At 41.4% G+C, this 21,563-nt stretch overlaps 1 protein-coding gene across 5 annotated transcripts in view; it reads right to left on the bottom strand.

Moving 5' to 3' along the window:
• Window positions 1–2,001: 2,001 nt before the first annotated feature.
• The window catches only part of LOC108596693 (protein grainyhead), a 29,305-nt gene continuing 9,743 nt past the window's right edge, over window positions 2,002–21,563 (bottom strand). Inside the window, exons 3-16 of one of the 5 annotated variants that reach the window (XM_017982714.2) lie at window positions 17,624–18,047; window positions 12,904–13,089; window positions 12,244–12,831; window positions 11,851–12,074; window positions 11,579–11,741; window positions 9,651–9,762; window positions 9,100–9,194; window positions 6,929–6,985; window positions 6,250–6,348; window positions 3,963–4,142; window positions 3,777–3,901; window positions 3,486–3,681; window positions 2,763–2,827; window positions 2,002–2,425 (exon numbers count right to left, since the gene is read on the bottom strand). In XM_017982714.2, the coding sequence (XP_017838203.1) occupies window positions 2,299–2,425; window positions 2,763–2,827; window positions 3,486–3,681; window positions 3,777–3,901; window positions 3,963–4,142; window positions 6,250–6,348; window positions 6,929–6,985; window positions 9,100–9,194; window positions 9,651–9,762; window positions 11,579–11,741; window positions 11,851–12,074; window positions 12,244–12,831; window positions 12,904–13,089; window positions 17,624–18,047 (2,641 nt within the window). In that variant the 3' untranslated portion in view covers window positions 2,002–2,298. Of the gene's footprint in view, window positions 2,426–2,762; window positions 2,828–3,485; window positions 3,685–3,776; window positions 3,902–3,962; window positions 4,143–6,249; window positions 6,349–6,928; window positions 6,986–9,099; window positions 9,195–9,650; window positions 9,763–11,578; window positions 11,742–11,850; window positions 12,075–12,243; window positions 12,832–12,903; window positions 13,090–17,623; window positions 18,048–21,563 lie in introns of all 5 variants that reach the window. The other 4 variants (XM_017982713.2, XM_017982716.2, XM_017982715.2 and 1 more) reach the window with 4 other exon arrangements.

The raw sequence follows: 21,563 nt of genomic DNA, 5'->3' as shown, positions 1-21,563 counted from the left end.
TTTATCTGCTAGTTCATCTGGCCTTCTTATCTTAATTGTCTGGAACGCATTTGGCTTGACTTGTTGTCAACAGTTGTTGTTCATGCGCTTATTAGCCAAGTGCTAAATATTTACAGATTGTTTCCGTTTTATTTGCGTGTACACTCGTAAATGCAACTAACTGTAAATTCAAGTCTGGTCTCTTAATTTACAACAACACTGCCTAAAAGAACAACTATGACTGAACTCGTATGAGTAAAAAAACAACCGCAATCGTCTGATGCAGGCGACGCGTCGTCATGACAACGAGAGAGCAAAACTAGCTCTCTCTCTCTCCACTTTCGCTCTCTGGTTCTCTGTGTTGCTTTGGCGCTGCTGGTGCAGTTGGGGGTGTGTTTACTGTACAGTGTGTGTGTGTGTGTGTGGCGGCCCTGATTTTAACATTCTGTTAGCCACTGCTAGAGTTGAGAGTTACATATAGAAAAACAAATGTTTACTTATTTTTTGTTCTTTATTTAAATTTTGTGTATTTATGCATTATGATTATATTGTACATTTTGTTGTGTTTCTTTAATTCAGAAAAATTCCATCTAAAGTCATATTCTTCATAAATGAGAGAGTTGTTCAACTTGATCTCATGATTTCTTTTTTGTGTGTTTTGTTTTTTAACTTTACTATTTTGCGCGGAATCGTTTCCAACAGGTAACAAAAAATAAATTATTGGCTTTTAAATACATACATACATACATATGTTTGCATATATATATATTGTATATATTGTTTCATATGTATACATATATAAAGAGCATAAAACTTATTAAAATACAAGTAAACATAAAGATTCATAACATTGTGGGCAAGATATACGATTCATTCTAACTTTTATATCATTTTGTTGCGTTTTCGTCTTCTTGAAGAGCTTAGAGTAATCTTAAGGCTACAACTAAAACTAAAAACAATATTGTGATGTACAACACCAAAGATGACAAATGATAAGAATAGTCAAGAAGACAGAGAAGTTCAAGTAAGCATATATAGATAGTATATGTGTGAGATATATATAAAAAAAAGAGTAGCAGAGTTATAAATTTACACAGAGCTATAATAAACAAGTAACGATAGATACATATGTTTTATAATATTGAGCATTGAACGGCGTACGGTTCAAAAAACTTTTAGCAACTTATGCAGAGTATTCAATTCGCAAAACCTCTTTACTCTATGTGTGTGTGTGTGTGTGTTTTGTTCTTGTTCTTTAAAGTAATTGTTTCATTAAAGTAAGCTGTTAATTATGGCAAACAAAGATTGTAAACGCAGTTAAAATTATTTAATGTATGTTACGCATGCATATTCTCTATATATAGTATATTTTGTTCTTATTTTCGTTGCTGGTGCTTTCAACTGCAGATGCTCTCAACAATTCTTTTAGTTTTGTATCAACCTTATGTGTTGATTAAATTTTTAAGAGTTTTTTTTGTTTTACAACAAATGCACACAAGTTGTTTTGTTATGTTTTTGTTTTTTTTGCTTAGATTTTTTGTGTTTTTTTTTTTCTTTTAGGTTACTTAATTAGTTATTTATCAACATTTATTATTGCAGAGCGACTTATGTATGTCTATATTTATAAAAATAAATCATGCTCACCTAACTTGTTTCGTTTTGTTCTGTTTTGTGTTTTAGCAGAGATCCTAATTATGCTATTCCAATATCGTACATAATATAAAAAGTTTGTTTATGTTTTCAAGTCTAAGCAGGCATCAATTGGTATAGAACAAACATTTTCGCTTACATATACATGTGTGTGTATATTTAACAATTTCAAGGACTTACACTTATAATTAACATAGAAAAGAGCATTGTTGTTATTTTCAAATATTTTGTTCGACGGACCTAGGGTCTAGAGCATCAACTTATGTTTAAACTGGACAGATATATGTATGTATTTATATATATATATTTTTGCACTCTATTTTCATGGTTTGTTAAAGTATAAATATCTTAATTAATTAAAATATTTATAAGCATAGCGAGCATGTAAATTTGTTAAAGAAATTTATTCATAATCTCATTGTTACTACAATAACTAAACAAAAAACAAGTACAGACATTCTAAGTAATGTATACAATGATTAATCGACTAAACGCTTAAAAGGTCTCAGCTCTTGCTTTTGATTTAGTTCATACGATTAATGCCTATACATAAAACTTATGGTTTACACGTATTTAAAAAATGGCTTATTGAAACAAGTGTTTTCCGCTTGCAAAAATTGTGTCCTCATATTTGTGTGTTAATCTGTATGCGTGTGTGTATCTGTGTGTCTACTGATTGGGCAGCTCGGTGAGCGTCACATCGTACAGATCGTCCTCAATCTGCTGCACCTCCAGCAAGAAGATATCCTCATTGCAGTAGAACGATATCATATCATCGTCAATTTTCGCAGTAATCCTGCAAGAGAAATAAAACAGGGATTAGCTATTGATTGGCATCAAGTGAGAATTCATACGCATGTCATTCAATCAATTTGTTGTTCAAATTCATAAATTATACAATTGATTAGTCGCAATGTGTGTGATTGAAACATGTACAGTTATTTCTAAGTTAGCACCCATGCAAATGTTAGCACACATGTTAGCATAAGCTTTAAATATTTGAGTTTCTAGCAGCTAAAAGAAAAGAACTACAAAGTGAATGATGCTTGTATGAAGTGCAAGTGTCACACTCTTGCAGCTGTGTGTGTGTGTGTGTGTGTTGTTGTGTGTGTAGAGTCAACTGCCTTACTTACCCCTTCTTATTTGTGCGATATATGTTATTAATGCTCGTTGTTGAGATTTTGTATTTGTTTTCAATCTGCAATTGAGAAACGAGAGAAATATGATGTTTTGTTTTTGTTTGTTTGTTTGTTTGTTTGTTGTCTGCGGTGTAGTGAATTAGATTAAGAAAAAAAGAAACTAAAATATTTCTCTTATAACTCAGGCGGTGTTGTGTGTGATTTTGTTCATTTTATAGCCAATGATTCTGCTCTCTTTGTCTCTCTTACTCTCGCTCTCGCTCTCGCGTATTTGAATCTCCGAAACTCTTACTCTCTTTTCATTTGTGTGGGGTTAAGTGTAAGTTAATTTAATGAATTAATTACATAGATATATAAATATTGTTGTTTTTATTAAAATTGAACATTTTTTAATTGATTGGGATGCGGTGTTGATGAGGTTAACACCCGTTTAATGAGCACATTAGTTTCAACTACAATACTAACGCATTTTATCTGCACTCGACACATTTTTTTATGAAATGATATTATTCGTTGTTTATTTTGTTTTGTTAAGTTGCACATTTTGGTAAGAGTTTGTTTTTGTTTTTAGCTTTTTGTTTAACCAATTGGACCAAAATGAACAAAATTACAGGCCGTTATTAGAGTCGTTTACTTTGAAAGAAGATAGCTTCTTGGTTTTCTTGGGTGGGGGATTGGGTTGGGGGGTACATGCCATAAAGAACGCTTCGCACTTACCGCATTGAGCAGGCCAATTGTGGTGGGCGGCACCACGTGGAGCGGTGTGTAGACCTCCTCGTTCTCCTGCCGCACATAGAGCATCACACGCTCCGTTGTGGGCGGCGTCATGCGGCCACGCTTCATGGGTGGCCCAAAGTCCGACAGTGGCGTGCTGGCCAGCATGCTCTGGTCCAATATGTGATCCTTTTTGTCACTGCTGGCAAATGAAATGAAAGTTTAATTTGATTTCTCGCTCGGGACGCTCGGGGTATCAGTTCGCAAGCTGAAAGGATGACGATTTTTACTCACGTCTGCATGTCGGGTGGAAAATGATTGTGGAATTTGAGCGTGGGCGTGGCCACTTTCTGACCATGCAGCAAGAACGGCGACGCACCCTTCAGTTCCGGCGAGTCAGTCTCATGGCCATAAAAGCTCTGTAAGCGAAAATAAAATTAAATTATCAGATCTTGCATTTAAACATTAATCGGTACTCACCTTTTCCATATCCTCGGCGGGCGAGAAGAGCACTGGCGGCTTGGCCAGATCCTGCATGCCATAGAACTCGCTGCGATCTGTGACCGGATGATAGAGCTCGTCCAGCTTCTTGCGTCCCGTTGCTGTCATTTTACGCTTTGCGGCGCGTCGCTCCTCGTCGCGCGTCTTGCGCTCGGCGCCCTGCAACAGCAAAAGAAGAAGAAGAAGACGCAGTTGATGAGTGAGTTGCAGGTGGGGATTTTGATTGCGGGTTAAGCTTGCCAAAAGCTTTTTTCGTGTGTAATTAGCAATCACTCAAATGCATTGAGGATGCCAAGTTTGACGCAACGTTGCGTTTACTTTTCTTTTATTATTTTATTTATTTATTAATTAAATTCGCTGCGTGGCTTAAGCCGAAAAACCAGTTACCACAACAAAAAGACAAACCGTTAGGGTCAAATGAAAATGAGAGAGCGAAAGAGAGATAAAGAGTAAAAACAATTTGCTGTTGTTTTGAAAATTATGATTATAAAATAGTTAGGAGGCGCATAAATATGCATATATAATAAATAATGCGGCGCCCCAAAGCAAAAGCAGCGACTCCTAGTTGCAGCTGGCCCACCTGCAACATTGGCTTGATTGCCACACACAAGCACACACACACACACTCACAGACATGCACGCCAAGACGCCAAGAGTGCAACTTGCCACACTTGCAACATATAATATATAGTTTGTAGCTGTGATTGCTGGTTTGCGTGTAAGGCAGATGCTCTAAAGCATCTCTGTGTATGTGTGTATGTGTGTGTATGTATGTGTGTGTGTGTGTGTTGCCTTTTTGCATTTGTAATTAAAAATGCAGTCGTTGGCCACAGGAAGTGATATTCTTAAGCGCCTAAATGCCTCGGCCAGCGCTTCAGCCACGTTGCCAATCTCTGCTCAGGCTCAGGATATATATACGCGTATATATGTATGCAATGCTTGTTTGTATGTGTGTGTGCTTGGCCCAACTAGCTGCATATTAAGTTCCGCCCGCTCCCCGCTGCCCCGATCGCTGCTGCGCTTATCAACAACTACAAATTTTTAGCCTAGAGCCAATTGCAATTCGCTGTACATCATCAGCTTCGTATGCATGTGTGTGTGTGCTGCATGTAAATAACTGTATTTTATTACATACTTTTTATTTTATCTTAACGAAAATATCGCGCCGTCTACAGCGCATCAGCAGTCGATGCGGTCAGTCCAAACGATCGACTTAGTTGGCCCAAAGGGGCAGCGGATCAGTTTGTAAGCCAACTTGCATAGTTAGCTGCATTTCTTTTTAAAGTTTAATAAAAATACTAACTGCAATGACATTTTGTTTATGCATTTCAGCTTAAATTGAAATGCTCTGAGTAAAAGTTGCAAGCTGCTGTTATTGGCTCTTAAGTTGCCTCAGCTATAATTTGGCTGTGCATCAATTTGTGGCGCTAAACGTTGCATTGGCTGCAATTGTAAGGTAAGGTGAAATCAGAAATCAGAATCGTTGTCAATAAAACAACAACAACAGCAGCATTGTCAGATATATGTTATATATGTATGCAAGTCGAGATATAAAATAAGCTGCTACGCGAAATTTAATTGATACATTTACCGATAAACACACGCCTGGGTCGCAAAGGAGCCCCAAGAGGAGCTGAGCGACTGGCAGGGGGAGGGGGGAACTGACCATGGCGTATGAAACAGGATGAAAAAGAGAAGTGGGGAGCAGGAGCGGGAGAGAAAGAGAAGAAGAGGTGTAATGATATGAGAAAATTAAATTGGAAATCCACGAAATGATTTATTAATAAAGCCCATCAAGCGCAACAAAAAGCAACAACAACAACAATAACAAAAGTGAAGGGTTTCGCTAAAAACAAGAGTTGGGGGCAACCACGATCAAGGCGAATACGCAACGAAAACAAGGGCACACACACACATACATACACACATGCATACAGCTGCAATGTGCAGAGGCGAAAGGATGATGCTTTGGTGTCTCTTGCCGCTTGCAGCGCTTGCAACGCAAGTGGCAGGCAGCTTGCCTGTCTTGGCCATTTACTTTTCGAACGCGTTACGCTTTCCACCAACAGAGGGACATGGCCCCAATTCGATAAAAGACACAGTCAGCAACAAGTGGCAGAGCCCATCACGTATGCAGGCCTTTTAGTTAGCTTCATTCAACCTGTTGCACGTGGCAGCCAGCCAGCTCTATGTCTGTGTATGTGTGTGTGTAATTATGTGGCACGTATGTGGTAGCTGCTTGCCTCCGTTTGTTGAATTCACTTACCTTATCGCAAAAGACTTTTATCTGACAGTAGCCTCGATGGAAGACTGACGCATCTCGGGGATCCTCAAATGTATCGATCTGTACATGCAACGGCAGGCCCTGCGAATAAATCAGATTTTAATAAGTTACGTACAAAATAATTATAGATCTGCTGTGTATATAGCCCGCTTAGCCGATGCCCACTGTAGCTGTCAGTTTGCAATTTTTAATGATTACTCTCTGCTCTGGCCAAGGGACTCACTCGTTTCTCTGTTTTCTGTCAATGAAATATCAACTTAATGTACGCATTACAACATGCAACATGCAAAGGATGCAACAACAACAACAACAACAACAACAAGAGCAACAAGAGCAATCACTTCCTACGTAAGAAATGTTGCCAACAAACTAAAAATGACAATCGCCGTTGGCTGCTCCGGCCTGGCCCGGGCCTTTTACAATGCTGTTGTTGTTGTTGCTTGTTGGCCTTGTTGATGAAGTACATATATATATAATACATATGTAAGCTAGAGGGATACGCCCTCGGATTTATCAAGTAGTCGCTGGACAGACAGACAGCAGCATTGCTAGTGGGAATGAAAGTGGCAGACCACGAGCTTGCAAACTAATTTCTATCTTACTAATTATAATTGTAATTTAAATCATAGATAGCATCTATTTATTTATTATAAACACTCACCTTGACTCCCTTTTGACTGCTGAAGTCCGTGCTGAGGCATTGAACCGCAATGTTGATCTGTTTGTTGTAAATGGGGAATGCAAGTTAAACAAGTTAAATCAAATGTGAAACAATTATAAAGAGTTGCACAAAAAAAAAAGTGCAAATAAAAAGAAATTACAACTAAACAAAAAACAACATTTAAAAGTGCGTATGTGTGATTAGAAGCAATTGTTTTCTCTCTATTAAGTCGATGTCCTCTTTATGCCCACGACAGTTTAAAAAATTCCAACACATACAGACATATGTATGCACACACACACACACATACATATATATATATATATATATATATACGCTATATAGATATGGCAGTGGAGACAATACACAGAGGACTCACAGACGTTGAGGTTGAGGCGAGGCAAGTTGACTTTGCAACGCAGCCAATTCATTTTTATTTTTTTTTTAAGTTTGACTTCGATTCAGTTGCACAAACTGTATGCGCATGTGTGTGTGTGTGTGTGTGTGTGTAAAGGCATTTTAAGCATGTCCAAGCCAGATGCGACGAGCCAAAGACAAACACTGCAGCGAATGGAGAAGCAACATATATAAAAAATATATATGTGTATATATATATATATTATAAGAGAAGAAAATCCATCAACGCAAAAATACCAAAGGAAACAATCTTAATGGTAAAAGTGCAATGTGCAGCTTGCGTCGCTGCCACTGCGGCTGACGTCTCAGCCAACATTGACGTTGTCGACGTTCATGTCGATGTCGATGTGGATGCTGGACGAGCGAGCAGTATTTAATGTGAATAATTAGCGGGCGCGTACCATATAAGAGTAGATACAAACTGTAGCTGAATCTGGCTGCAGGCGGCCCGAAGCTGCGGCTGCTGCCCAGTGGCAAGAGGCAGCAGCAGCCGCAGCAGCAGCCGCAGCACCTGCGTGTCGTTGCGTACGAAAGTTTTGTTGCTGCGAAAGGCAATCCACACACACACACAGACACTCACACACACACATGCATGTTGCTGTCTGGCTAACGGCATAAAACGAAATCGACATTATACGCACAACGACATCGGCGACTCTCTCTCAGCGAAGACTTTTTGGATTAACATCTCAGCGCGTAAACAATTTGTAAATAAAAAGCTCGCATCTAAAATGCAGACACATTGCACTTATGGAAGCCTGTCAGGCTAGCCCAGACCAGACTCCAACTCCAGCTCCAACTCCAACTCCAATCAGGCTGTGGCCAATTTAATAACCACGCAAAAGAGTCACTGAACTTCTACGAAATATTTGTGTGTATATTTGAAATGAATAGTTTGACAAGTCCAATGCCACTTAAATGAAAGCAAACTTTATCATATATTATAGATGGATTCACATAACAAAAGACATCTTCTAATTATGGCTAAATATTTTCAAACTGACCACTAAATGTTTTGCAGTGTAAACAAATGTTACATCGCTTGCTTTTTGTTGCTTATTTATTTATTTTGGGCGGGGCGTGTGCTCGTTTTGCATACTGTGTGTGCATCTCAAATGAGCCGTGGCTGATCTGCTTGAGCTTAAGCTTGAGCTTACAATGGGGCGTATACGTAATGCGGCGGCGCTTGTCGCTTGCATAGAATTGCAAATATTTTGAGGTGATTAAAATTGCTGATAATTGCTAAATTACAAACGCCAAGCGCTCCCAAGTTGTGGCAATAGCAATCAAAATTCAAAAGAAAGAGATGGCTATACACATATGTAGATATGTATGCATGTGTATGTGTGTGTGTGTGTGTGTATTGTAGATATGTTGATAAATTAGTTAGTTAGTGCGCTGGAAATTGTCGAGGCAGGTGATTAAAACTAAGTGTCATAAATAAATAAATGCATAAATTATTCTTGAGCAACTCGCAAGCGAGACGGCAATACACACACACACACAGATACACACACACAGCTTTAACTGACGACGCTTGTGGAATAATTTAGCTTTGGACTTGCAATTGAAAATAAATCACAAATTAATTCTTACATATATATATATGCATATGTATGTATATGTGTACTCAAAGCTTTGTTTGTGTGCGTGTGTTTGTGTTCATTTGTTTGCTTAAAGGCGGCGCTCGTCCGATAAAAACAAAATGGCTGCTGGCATTTAATTTTTCGTTTTCGTTGATTTTTTGTATTTACCTTAGCTGAGCTTTCCAACGGATTCCAATAAACCGCAATCGCATTATGTGAAACCTCCTCGATGCAACCCACCAGACCCACTGAGTTCTTAGTATCTGTAGCGTAGAACGATGGAGAAAGAGAGAGAGAAAGAGAATAAGAAGAAGTCGAAGCAAATGTTGTATGTAACAATTAAGGAAATTTTCTGTGACAAGTGCCTAATGAGTTATGTTTGATGGGGCAACAGACTCGCGCACACACACACACACAGACACACACACACACACATGCCACAGATTATCTGGCAAGCGTAGCGCGTAGCGTTTATCAATGTCATAACTTGAGCCATTCCGCGATATTTGCGGTCCTTTTAGCCGTCTTGATTCTTGTTGGTAGCGCTTTTCAATAAAAACCAACAATTTACGGCTAGAAATACGAGTACGCTTGTGTGTCTATGTGTGTGTGTGTGTGTGTGTGTGTGTGTGTGTGTGTGTGTGTGTGTGGTGTGTGTGTGTGTGTGTGTGTGTGTGTGTGTGTTTCTTCTGCGCTGCTGGAGCTCATTTAACACGCACCTGCATCCAAGATTCTTTGCTTCACAGAATGCTGACGACTGTGCCAGAATTGCCAGGCCTTGATCTCATCTTCGGGGCTCTTCTCCTCGCGAAACATTAACATGATGACGCTCTGCAAGAAACAAGCAACAAGTAAAATTTAATAAAAATATAAAAACTATGCAAAGATGCAATATAAATTTAATAGAATATTAATTCAATTTTAAAACATAGAGATAAACTTTGGGCAACCTAATTTGCATATTTATCGCTTAAATCAACTGATTTTCTATCAAAATCAATATTAATATCGCTTCAAGTCTGCGTGCCATAGCATATATATTTCATTATTTCTCTTTGTTTTAGGCAACAACGAGCTGGCTTACCCTACAACATAATATTTGGAAAATATTTCCAGCTCCTGGCTGTGAGCAACTCATAAATATCTGCTCCTTTGCTTGCTTTTGACATATATAAGTTGTGACATTCGTTACTCGCACCCTATGAAAGTCAAAAGGATTAAGGCAACGGCAGACAAAAGGACGAATTCGATTTAGCAGAAAAGTGTCTAACACATTTGCTACTCCAATCCAATCCACTCCACTACACCGCGTTGATTCCCAGCATTTGCATTTTATGTTCATCATTTATGTATATTTCTCTTTTTTTTTCTTAGATCTTGAATAATTATGTAAGGAAGCGCATAGATACGCAGCTAGAGATACCGATACCGAGTTGGCAGATAGCGAAGCCATCCCGATACTGCGTGTGTAAATTGCAACCCCTTCGTTGATCCTGGGCACAAAAATATATTTTTGTGTATTTTGTGCGCCTTTTTTGGGGGTTTCCTTGGCCTAGCCGAGACTCGTAAATATTCATGGGCTAATCAGCTCGTAAATTATACTTTCTTACATTATTTTCAGATTTGTGTTTTTTTTTTAAGTTTTTCTTCATTAGGCGCTGGGAAAACTGCGTATGCAAATCCAGGCAAGCCAAAAGGGCGAGAGGGCTAAACAAATAAACTCGTAAATTAATTTTGACACTTTTTTTTTTTTGAACTGGCCTAGGGCAAAACATAACTGTTGTATGCTAATATGCGCATAAATAAATAAAGTGAAAGAGAGAGAGAAAGAGAGAGAGAGAGGGTTACACTCTTAGCTTAATAAAAGCTTTTTTTTCAAAACCTTTTTTGTTCTACATTAATTTGTCGCTAGTTTTCTTCTTATTCAGTTTGTCATATGCAAATCTGAGCGAGACACTTGAAATTTGAAGCAGCCGAAATCTCGCAATTGTTGTTTACTTAGTGCCTGGCACTTTCCTTTCTTCCACTTCCTCTCGGAGCAGCACCCTAAGCGCCTCGCTCTTCATGCTCAACTCAACTGTAACTTTGTTTGTCATTCCAGCACAACTCAACGGCTTCAGTTTACAATTTGCATTTCCAGACGTCATTTAAGCTTATCTGATTGATGATGTTGCGCGAGTTGATGTGGCGCATTGTTTACGGCCGCTACAGCTCGGTGGCAATCCTTTCGTCTACGCACAGATCCTGAACAAACAAACGTGCGTTGAAAGGCGCTCAATTTGCATTGAGCTGGCAGTCCATATTCAAATTCTCATCAAAAGGCTGCCCTAGCCGCTCACTCGCTATCATTTATCATCGGCCTTCAGGACATGCATTCATTGCTGCTCTAAGACGCTGAGGCTGAGGCTGAGGCGCAGGCGCCCTTAAGCAGGATATATGAAGCAAAGGGTGGCAAACTTTATTAGCGCTCAGGCATTGCTGACTGACATTGCTCTAGGCCCCTATGGCACATTTGACAAATAGAGGTGAGCCTGAAACCTGAACCCGAACCCCAACCCCAACCAGCTGAAAACGCTTAAAACTAGTGTTGATAGCACTGAACAAAAAATAAATTTTTACAATCTGTGGACTTGTTGTAAGCACTTACCTTAACCGTTGTGTTCTTGATTGGCTTTTCCGCATCGTGCACATATTCCAGGGTAATGCCATAGAACTGGCCCTTGTTGATGTAGGTGATGCGATCGTCCTCACGGCGCTGTGACGAGCTAATTGGACTCTCCAAGTTATAGCGAAAGCCCACATTTGTGAAGCTGCAAGGAGAAGGAGAGTGCAGCGTTTTAGCAAGGAATAGAGCTCGATGCGTCCTCAGCTGAGGCACTTTGCATATATAATAATAATTTATTAAACAATTGCACTTACATTTTTGGTATTTGTATTTTGTCCGCATCGTTTTGTCGGCCAAAGTCGTGCCAAGGTCGCGAGCGCGTTGAGCCATTTGTGCTTGTGTCCACCAGGGATGTGGTTGGACTATTCTGGCTGCCGTGCACCACAGTGCGCTGCTGAATGCTGTTCACGGAGACGGGTATGCTGCCGTTCGCATCTATCAACGTGCCCGGCTGACAGAGTTCCGTGTAGTCGAAGGACTGCCGAACAAATGAAGGATTAGTTAATCAGTGGGTTAGTGAATTTGAAAGTTAAAAAGGATGAAATTAAATTAAAGTGGACACGTCACGCTCTACACTCGCTACTAATTACGCTCGCTAATCGCTACTTTGAGTTGCACTCGCTACTTGTTGTGGCCCTGACTTATACCTGCTGCATGTGATTCTGATCCCGCGGCGTGATCGCATCCGTGCCAATGCCCGAATCCGGACTGGGCAAATCTACCGTTAGACCCGCCGCTGTAATCGCCTTGGCGTACAGTGGAGTGCCGTTACTCTTGCCCGACTGCTCCTGCTGCTGTTGCAGTTGCTGCTGCTGCTGCTGCTGTTGCTGCTGTTGGTGTTGCTGACTGTGTTGTTGGTGATGTGCATTGCTGCTGGTTAGCACTGTGGTGGTGGTGGGCGCCTGACTGCTGAAGCGCGCCTCGTAGACGCCGCCCACGGGCTGCGGCTGTGTGACGGACACATCCTCGCCGTACAAACTGCGCGCGCTGCTGGCTGCGGCCGCCGCCGAGGCGGGAACGTAGCCGCCTTGGCCGTCTGGGGCAAAGTATTCGCGATAGTAGGGCTCTGTGATGAAGGTGGCGGTGGGTGGCGGGCCGGGAGGCAGGCGTGTGGTTGTGTACATGCCGTAGCCATCGGTTGTTATGTAGGGTCCTGGACTGGGACTCTGCGGCTGCAGTGCGTTCGGCTGTGAGACGCTGGTGGCGCTGTTCCCGCTGCCATTTTGGTGTGAGGTCTGCTTGGAGTTGGAGTAGTTGGAGTTGGAGTTGGAGTTTGTTTCAGGCTGCGGCTGCTCACACACACTCACCTGTAGATAAATCTGTGTGCCGCCCGTGGTTGCGTACATCTCTAGATTTCTAGTGGAGCTGGCGGGACTAGCAGAAGCTGTGCTTGTTCTTGTTGCTGTTGCTGTTGCTGTTGTTGTTGTTGTTGTTGCTGTGGCTAATTCTAATTGTGGTCTTGTCTCAGCTTCAGTACAGCCTGCATCCAATATCTGTGAAATTTCGTTTGGAACTTTTGTACTCAAAGCTACTACTGTTTACTATTGTGTGCGTGTGTGTGTGTGTGCGTGTGTGTGTGTTGATTGATCGTGTTTTGTCTGCATAGCACGTGTATTCATTAGAATGATTGATTGACTGATTATGGCCAGAGAAGGTCGCAAAGCTCAAACGCTTAAGAAGTTGACAACTCCAACTTCAGTGGCTCTGATTCATACACAAAGACACAACAGCAGCAACAGTAACAACATTAAACAATAACAACAATAAACACAGCAAGTACAGTTTATGTATAAAAAAAACGGTTTATAAATGAAATGCTATAAAATGAAACAGTCGTCGCTTGTCGATGTGGAAAGAAACCAATTAAAATGCGTTGTGTTGAGAGCGCGAAAATATATATAAATATATATATATATATATATATATGTATATGCATAAATTGTTCATTTTATATACGCACACACACACACACACACAGACACCTATAGTATGTTAATTATCATTGCTTTTTTATTATTGGTCACCCTAAAATGTCAAACGTTTTTCGACTCTGCTGGCATTTTTTCTTCATCAGCATCAGCATCAGCGTCGGCGTCGGCGCGCGCTAAATGAGGTAATACTCCAAGCGTGATCGAAGCATTTCAAAAATATCATATATATATATATATATGCATATATGGTCCACGCCTGCCACGCCCTGTTTAGTGACTGACGTCTAGGCTAGGCTAAATTAACATTTAGTTGATGAGCATTTCACGTTGAAGAAAGTGAAATCAAAGACGTCATCGAGGCATTCACTTGGCTAAGTTTTTGGCTTTAACCGGTATGCGGGCTTACTAGCTGCCGCTCTTAAGAACCTTTTGTAAGCCACAAAGTTGCGTCATTTAACTAAGCGACTTATTAAGTTGTTAACTCAGCTTCTGTGTGGACTACTCGAGAGAAATCTGAACAAAAGTGAACAATGGCAAACGTTCGCTCCGAATTAAATCGCAATCAAAATCACAAATAAATTGAGCTAATTGTAATTACTTTTGCAGATAGATTCACTTATCAGTTAGTAGGCTTCAATACAAAGTTGGCCCTTTTTGGAGGCCTCTTAGCTAATGCTGGCTTCAAGTCAAAAAGTTACTTCGAAATGACACACAAAATCACATTTAATTTGACTCTGAGTCTGACTCGCTTTTGTTGTGCGTATGCCCATGTGTGTGTGTGTGTGTATCAAATTTAAATTTATACAAATGTCTGTACGTTTTTGACTGTTGTATAATTTAGCATCGATTTTTCTGTTAAACATTGTTGTTGTTGTTGCTTGCTTAAAATTTTTGGTTGGCTTTTTGTTGCTGCTCACATTTAGTTTTTGTTGTTGGGCATTTTTGTCGCTGCTAAAGAGTCAAAGATTCTAGCTGCGAGCTAATTAAATTTGTTCATAAAAATCAATTTGCATTTTATTTTTGTTTCTTTTTTCTTCAGCCTCTGCCGCTGCCGCTGCCTCTGTCGCTGCTTCTTAAACGTGCAACGTCAGTAAAGGCCTTGGCTACGTTCGACAGTTTTTGGTGGAACTTTAGGAATCGTTAGCTTGTGCTATTATAATGCCATATAGTATACATTTATATTTCAGAGTATGTGTGCGTCTGTGTGTGTGCATAAGTATCAATAACTATATGAGTTGAGAGCGATTGGTTAGTGTCTCGCTTTAGAATTATGCTAAACAGCCGCCGCCGCAGCAGCAGCAACTCAGCTGAAGGGTGAGGGGTGGAGTGGAGTGGAGGCTTACTAAGAGTCTGTGTCTCTGGGCAAGAGCTTGGCACATATTTATGTATGAGGAAGAAATAAAAATTTAAATAAAGCCAATTAACTATTTTAATGCCTTTGGATGATAAAAAGTGAAACTTTTTTTTTTGTATTTTTGTATTATTGTTTTTTGTTTGAGATTCTGTTTAGCTGGTGATTTTTAAAGCTTTACGCATATCGTTAATTCTCGGAAATAAACCAAGGATAAAATTAGATAAATAGAATATATGTTTGTATAATAATAATATGCAGCACTATTATGATTATTTTTACATATTAATGGCGTTGTTTTGAAGCCGTGGAGCGGAGTGGAGTGGAGCTGGAGCTATCAGGCGGTCATGCTAGGCAGGCGTGAGTTTTTTTTAATAATGAAAACACCGGGAATCTCATGGATCCATCCACTGATGGACCATCTGCTCAGGCTTGATGCAACTGCAAATCGTATTGGCAATAAATTGCATTTGTTATAACAGTTTGGAGTCGGGTCGTAAATTAAGTTAAGCAATTTGTTCGATTGGCAGAAACCTTTAGACCGCGTGTGTATGCAAATTGGCATAGAGACAAATATAACGAATAATTAATATCAAAAATGTATAAATAAAAAATTGTTATAAATGTATGCGCCTAGACATAAATTACTGCACATGTGTGTGTGTCTATGTCTGTGTCTAATGCAAATTGCGAAAAACATGGCAATTAGTGAAGAAAAAAAATAAATGATTTTTTTCAGTTATTGTAATAATTTGTTCAATGAATGTTTCAATGCGTGTTGTTCTTGTTGTTGTTGTTGCTGTTGTTGTTGTTAAGCTAGTTATTGGTTGGCTTTGACGCCCACGAAGACACACTGCAGATCAATAACTGTGCTGGCTGCGGCTGTTGTTGTTGCTGTTGCTGTTGCTGTTGCTGTTTTTCACGCGCCAAACAAAAGACTTAGAGCAGAAACTTGTTCGCTCGCTTCGCGTGTGTGTTCGTGCGTATGTGTGTGTGTGTGTGGGTGGCTGCCTGGCTGGCCAGAGTCAGAGTCAGCTGGCTGGGGCCACTGCACGCCCACACAGGTTTCTTGTTGTCATTGTTTTTGTTATTGTTGCTGTTGCTGTTGTGTTTATTGTTGTTGCTTTTATTGTAAGTGCGCGCGTGTTTGCTCAATTTGTTGCTGTTGTTTGTTAGTGCTGTTCTTGTTATTCCTTTTGGGCGCGTGTTTCTGTGTTGCAGGTGTTTTGGCTGCTTTTGATTTAACTAAAATTTTTGCTTCGTTCGGTTCGGCGGCACTGCAGCTTCGATTGCTGCCCACATGGCAATCAAGCGGCACTAGCTCAGATCAGCGATCAGATCGTATATCATATATCAGAGCAGATAACATAACACGCACACACACACACACACACATGCACTATAGTACACTGACTCTTAATATTATGCGCACTTACGTTACATTTGCAGTGCAACAGCTGAAATGCATTTAAATTAATTTTCAAAAATTGATGCTTAACGTTTCTTTTTTTGGCACAACACACGCACTTTTTGTTTTCTTTGCTGCTGCTTGAATAAAATTTATAAAATTTGTATTTACGCGCAGGCAATAAATCGAGAGCGCGCGCGCAGTTGGAAAACTGGGAAATATCAGACGACGAATCGCATCAACGATCCTACTCCGACAGCGTGTTACGACTGACTGAGCCGTTTCAGGTAAGACAACTACCTACCTGAGACACACACACACACACACATGCATACGCGTATGACAGACTGATCAGACACACACACACACAGATGTGCGCGCACACACACATATTGATACAAAATGGTTGGAATCTCTGTGTCTGTCGCGCTGTATATTAAAAAATAAGTGCAACAACAACAATAGCAAATAGTTACACATTACTACAAAAACAAAACAGCAACAACCAATGCCAGCAGCGGAAGTGCGCACTTAACTTTTGTCGCCCAGTGTACTCGTATGTATTTTACTTTGCTCAATACGCGCAATTTTCCCAGCCAATTTATTGTTGTTGCTGTTGTTGTTGTTCTTGTTGTTGTTGTTGTTGTTCTTGTGCAAAGGCGCTTTAATTAAAACCTTGCTGCAATTGATAAAGCCCAGGTGCGCAATCGCATCGATCCAAAATGTTAAGCTGCTGTTAAGAGTCGATCCAAAATGTTATGCTGCTGCTAATAACAGCGCTCGAGCTGCCAGCACGCGTGCGAGCGAGCGCAATATATAAATCACAATCGAACACACACACACACACACGAGCGCGCATAGTGAGAGCGCAATCGTATAACAAGCTCGCGTGTATAACAGTCTGAGTTTCTTTTCATATGCAAACTCTGCTCGTTCGGCTGTGTTATGTGCGCTGTTGTTGTTGTTGTTGTCGTTGTTTGCTATTTGCTTTAGTTGTGGTTGTTGTTGTCTCATTGCTTGTGCGTCAATAGAACCAACAAGGCGACGCCGCTTTCGTATTGGCTGCAGCCACTAATACAAATGCTCATTGCGCGCACACAGACGCGAGCGCTCAGACCAATTGCAGGCAGTTTGGCGAGCTACGCGTCAAACGTTTGCCTCTCAGCAGCGCAGGATGTGCGCTCTCCCGCTCGCCCCCTTGTGTTTTATGAATGGCGATTGATTTCAACTGTTTACAATAAGCGTAACCCCCCGCCCCACCCCCATCTATTATTTTGCTACTTTGTTTCAGCGTGCGTGTCCACATTATAATAAGTTTTCAAAAACTTTCGGCTTACCTTTTGTGTGATGACTGAGCCATTGGCATTGGCGGCATTCTTGGGATCCTTGCTCAAGTCTTCGGGCTCTCGTTTGATGCTCAGCAACTGTTGCTGCTGCTGCTGCTGTTGCTGCACACTGGTGGAGACAATTGAGCCCGCACTCCCCACGCCAGCTGTGGTGATGGTTACAATGTTGTCGTTGGCATGTTGCTGCTGTTGCTGCTGCTGCTGCTGCTGTTGATGTTGTTGGTGTTGTTGCTGCTGCTGTTGATGTTGCTGATGCTGCTGATTTGAGATGGTTGTGGTGGATACCACGCCGGTTGTGCTGCCCGACGACGAGGGGTGTGAACCAAGCAAAAAGCCTTGAATTTCATTTTGCGATAGGCCAGAGACATCGATAGGTGTGGTCTGTCCATTCAGTTTGCCGGCGTTGCTGGCATTGCTGCAATGAAAGAGATGGCAGGTGTGCGTTAGCGTCAGAGCGAGACAGAGAGAGACAGAAAGATGACAACTATCGACTATTAATTAAACTATGCCAAAGCTTAGAGACAATTAAACACCCACACAACAAGATCTCCTGCTGATTAGATGCCATTCCAATCAGAAGTCGAGACAATCCAGAGTGCAATCTATTCTAGCAATTGCTAATTTCCATACTTAATCCAGTGCTTAAGCTTAATTTGCCAACAACAACAGCCACAGCAGCAGTACAGTAACAAAAGCAACAACAACTACACCTGTGCAGCTGAAGTTGTACCTGTTGCCAACTGGCCAATCGACTCACACACACACACAAGCACACGCCCAAATAGGAGCAACAGCTACAAATACTCAAACCAGATTGCTGCAGCTGCAGCTCCCCCAGTCTTAGTCGCTCTCGACTGCAGATAAAACAAAAAGCAAAAATCAGAAATAAAAAAAAACACACACAAACACAAGCAACCATAATAAAAACCAGCCTCACAATAAAAACAAATTGCATTCAATGAAATCCACAAACAGCTACGTTGTCCAATTGCAGCTCCAGCTGGACTTGGACTCGAAGCTGCGGACTCTCTTCTGCCGCATTTCATTTATCGCGACACAAGATCTTTGGAAAAAGCTGCACACACACACACAGAGAGAGGGAGACTTGCATACGATCTGTATAAATTATTCATGTCAATGACTGATAATCACACGGCGATAACTTATGATATTGACAAGAAACTAAAAGCAGTGCCATAAAAAATATTAGGCAATCAAACATAGTTAAAAGAAAAGAGTTGCTCCCAAGGTCAGTACAAAAGTGTGAAACAGAAATTTAGTTCAGCGATGTTTTCATTAAAGCGAAAAGCGCAGATCCTCAGCAGGAGCCTCGGCGTAGCTTGAAACTTGAACCAACAAATGTCTGAAAAGTTCGCCATTTCAATGGCCAAGGCAGCTGCCATTTGCCATAACTAGATATATAGATAATGAACCTACATATGAGACTCGAAAAGGGGCGCCCGATTTCACCCGAATTGTGCGCCATGTCAAAAGAAAAACAGATACAGCAACAACAGCAACAACAGCAACAACAGCAACAACAACAAAACTCAAACAAGCGCTGCTCTGTTTTTATTTTTTTAATGTTCTGCAGAACATTTTTGCTATTAAAAAGCATTTTCGTAATGCGATATGCTTATTCCTAGCAAGTAATAATAAACGTATGTGTGTGTGTGTGTGTGTGTGTTGACCGTTTGCTGTTTTTTTGGTTCTTTTTTTAGGGTCAGCTCATGTACAGCACGTAGCACTAAACGCTAAACATTTATTAGATGCGACAAAAGAACAAAGCTCAGCGTTTTTAATTGTGTTTCTAAGCCAAGTTAAAACGCAACGCAACGACCTTTTCCATGCCCCTTTGCGGTAGACGCTGCCCGCCCCGTTACAGTTTCGTCAGTACGAGAGCTGAGCTTAAAAACGTAAAACGGCAAACGTAAAACGTAAACAACAACGAACATTGCATACTCTTTAAATTTTTATTGCATGTCTAGTTAATAGCTCAAGCAATTAATGATTAAGTTAGTAAGCTTAGCTATAATTTTAATATATATTGTGTAGTCTATTATATATACGAGCTGTTTGCCTTACAAAGTGCAGCTGCCATTCGGCCAAAGTAAGAGCAAAACACAAACAGGCAAAGCTGGGGAAACAACGGGGGTCAGCTGGGGCTAACTGGGCAGACACGAAATCAGCACAGTAGCCATTTCATAACTCGACTTTTCGGAAGCAAACGCCGCCGGCGACGTGCCCCAGCCCCAGCCCCAGCCCCAGAAAGAATTCCACGAACCGCAGAGGAAGCGTCGCGAGGCCACGCGCACTCCAATTTGCTGGACTTACCTCCAAACAAGTTGTTCTCTGGCAGCGACAGCGGCGCTGTAGTAGCCATGGAGCGCATAGGAGCTGCTGGGCGCCTGCGCAGCTCCAGCTGTCGTTGGTGCCGGCAAGGATATTGCAGTGTCCTTGGGCGTTTCATAGTAAGTTGGCGTTGCCAATTGCTGATAATGCTGCTGCTGCTCTTCTTCTTGTGGTTGTTGATAGGTGGGCGGTAATTCGTAGCCGCGTCTATGTTGAGTGAGGGGCAGAGCAAGTCAGTGGCGTAGTTTGGGTGGGGGGCAGTGGACAGACGGCATAACAGATGCGTGCATTTCTTTTGGCAGTCGAGCGTTTGCCATTAGCGTTTGTTTGCATAAACTGAGAGTGTCTTTGTATGTGCGTGTGTGTGTGTGTGTGTGCTCAAAGCTGTTTATGGCTTAGACGATCGCGGCATTCAATCAGTGAACGGCGATCGCCAAACGAAATTGATTCGTTTAGCGTTATTAGCGCCATTAGATGGCTGCTGTTAAAACAACAGCAGCAACAACAACAACAACAACAACAACAGCAGCAACAATATCAAATGAAGTGCCATAAACTATTGTTATTGTTGTTAACACTTTACGCTGTGAGCGACAAGCCTGCGACAAACGAAAGAAACGAAATAAAGCAAAGAAATAAATTAATTATTTCCCAGGCCACACAGCGGGGCAACTAAAGTTCCAACCAAAAGGGTTGCAAGCATCTCTGGGCTAACTGAATCCATCAACTGGACAGGAAGCGTCTGCTCCATATCATTCTATCATTTAACGAGCGAGCCCTTGATTAGGGAGCCAGCGCACTTCATTAGCGGGCAAAGTTTTAGGGCCAGCGGGGGGCAGCTGCGGTGGCTGCAACAAGTAGCGCAATTTACAAAACAAAAACCTAAACTTTTCGTAGTTTAGTTTTGCAAGCCCTGCAGCAGGGCTGGGCCGCCCCGCGGCTACTTGTGCTTGTATTTTTGGCACATGCAGCGAATTAACACCTGAAAGCGTTTGCCAATTTGAGCAAAAGTAGGCAGTAACCAGGGCTGGGCTCTGCGGTGTTCAAGCCATGGGAAGTGCCAGCCTAAGGGGCAGTCGCACTCTCTCCTCTCTGCTCTGGCCGGCAAGGTGCGCATAAAGCAAAGCAAACAGCAAAAGTTGTAAATAAGAAAAAAGACGAAAAACCGGTAGGGACAGCTGCACAGCTTGGCGCATCCTTTATCCTTGGGCCGAGCGTTAGATCATAATTGATAGAGCCAGGCCAGAGACAAAAAGGAACAACGGCGGCGACTCGGACAGCGTCCAATAGCCGCACCCTACCATTGAGTCCTTAAGGCGAACAATGCCCTGATTTGCATAATACTTTCAACTGAACAACTGCAGCACAGCAACAGAAAAAGGATAACGGCAACTGAGACATTCGTTCGGGATGCACTACGGTTTCTCACATGGTCCATGCCTTGAGTCTGATCGTTACGGTCGAGTGAAGCTCTCAGGCGCGTTTTATTGTGTGTCATTGTTGCCTTAGGTTGGACATCGCACCTCTTTCATGTCCGGCGCTGACAACGCGCAAGGATAACACAGACAGAGCTTGGGCA

Source organism: Drosophila busckii, chromosome 2R, assembly GCF_011750605.1.
Source record: "Drosophila busckii strain San Diego stock center, stock number 13000-0081.31 chromosome 2R, ASM1175060v1, whole genome shotgun sequence".
Classification (NCBI taxonomy): Eukaryota; Metazoa; Arthropoda; class Insecta; order Diptera; family Drosophilidae; genus Drosophila; species Drosophila busckii.
Note: the sequence above shows the minus strand (reverse complement) of the source record. Positions and strands in the feature narration are given on the sequence as shown.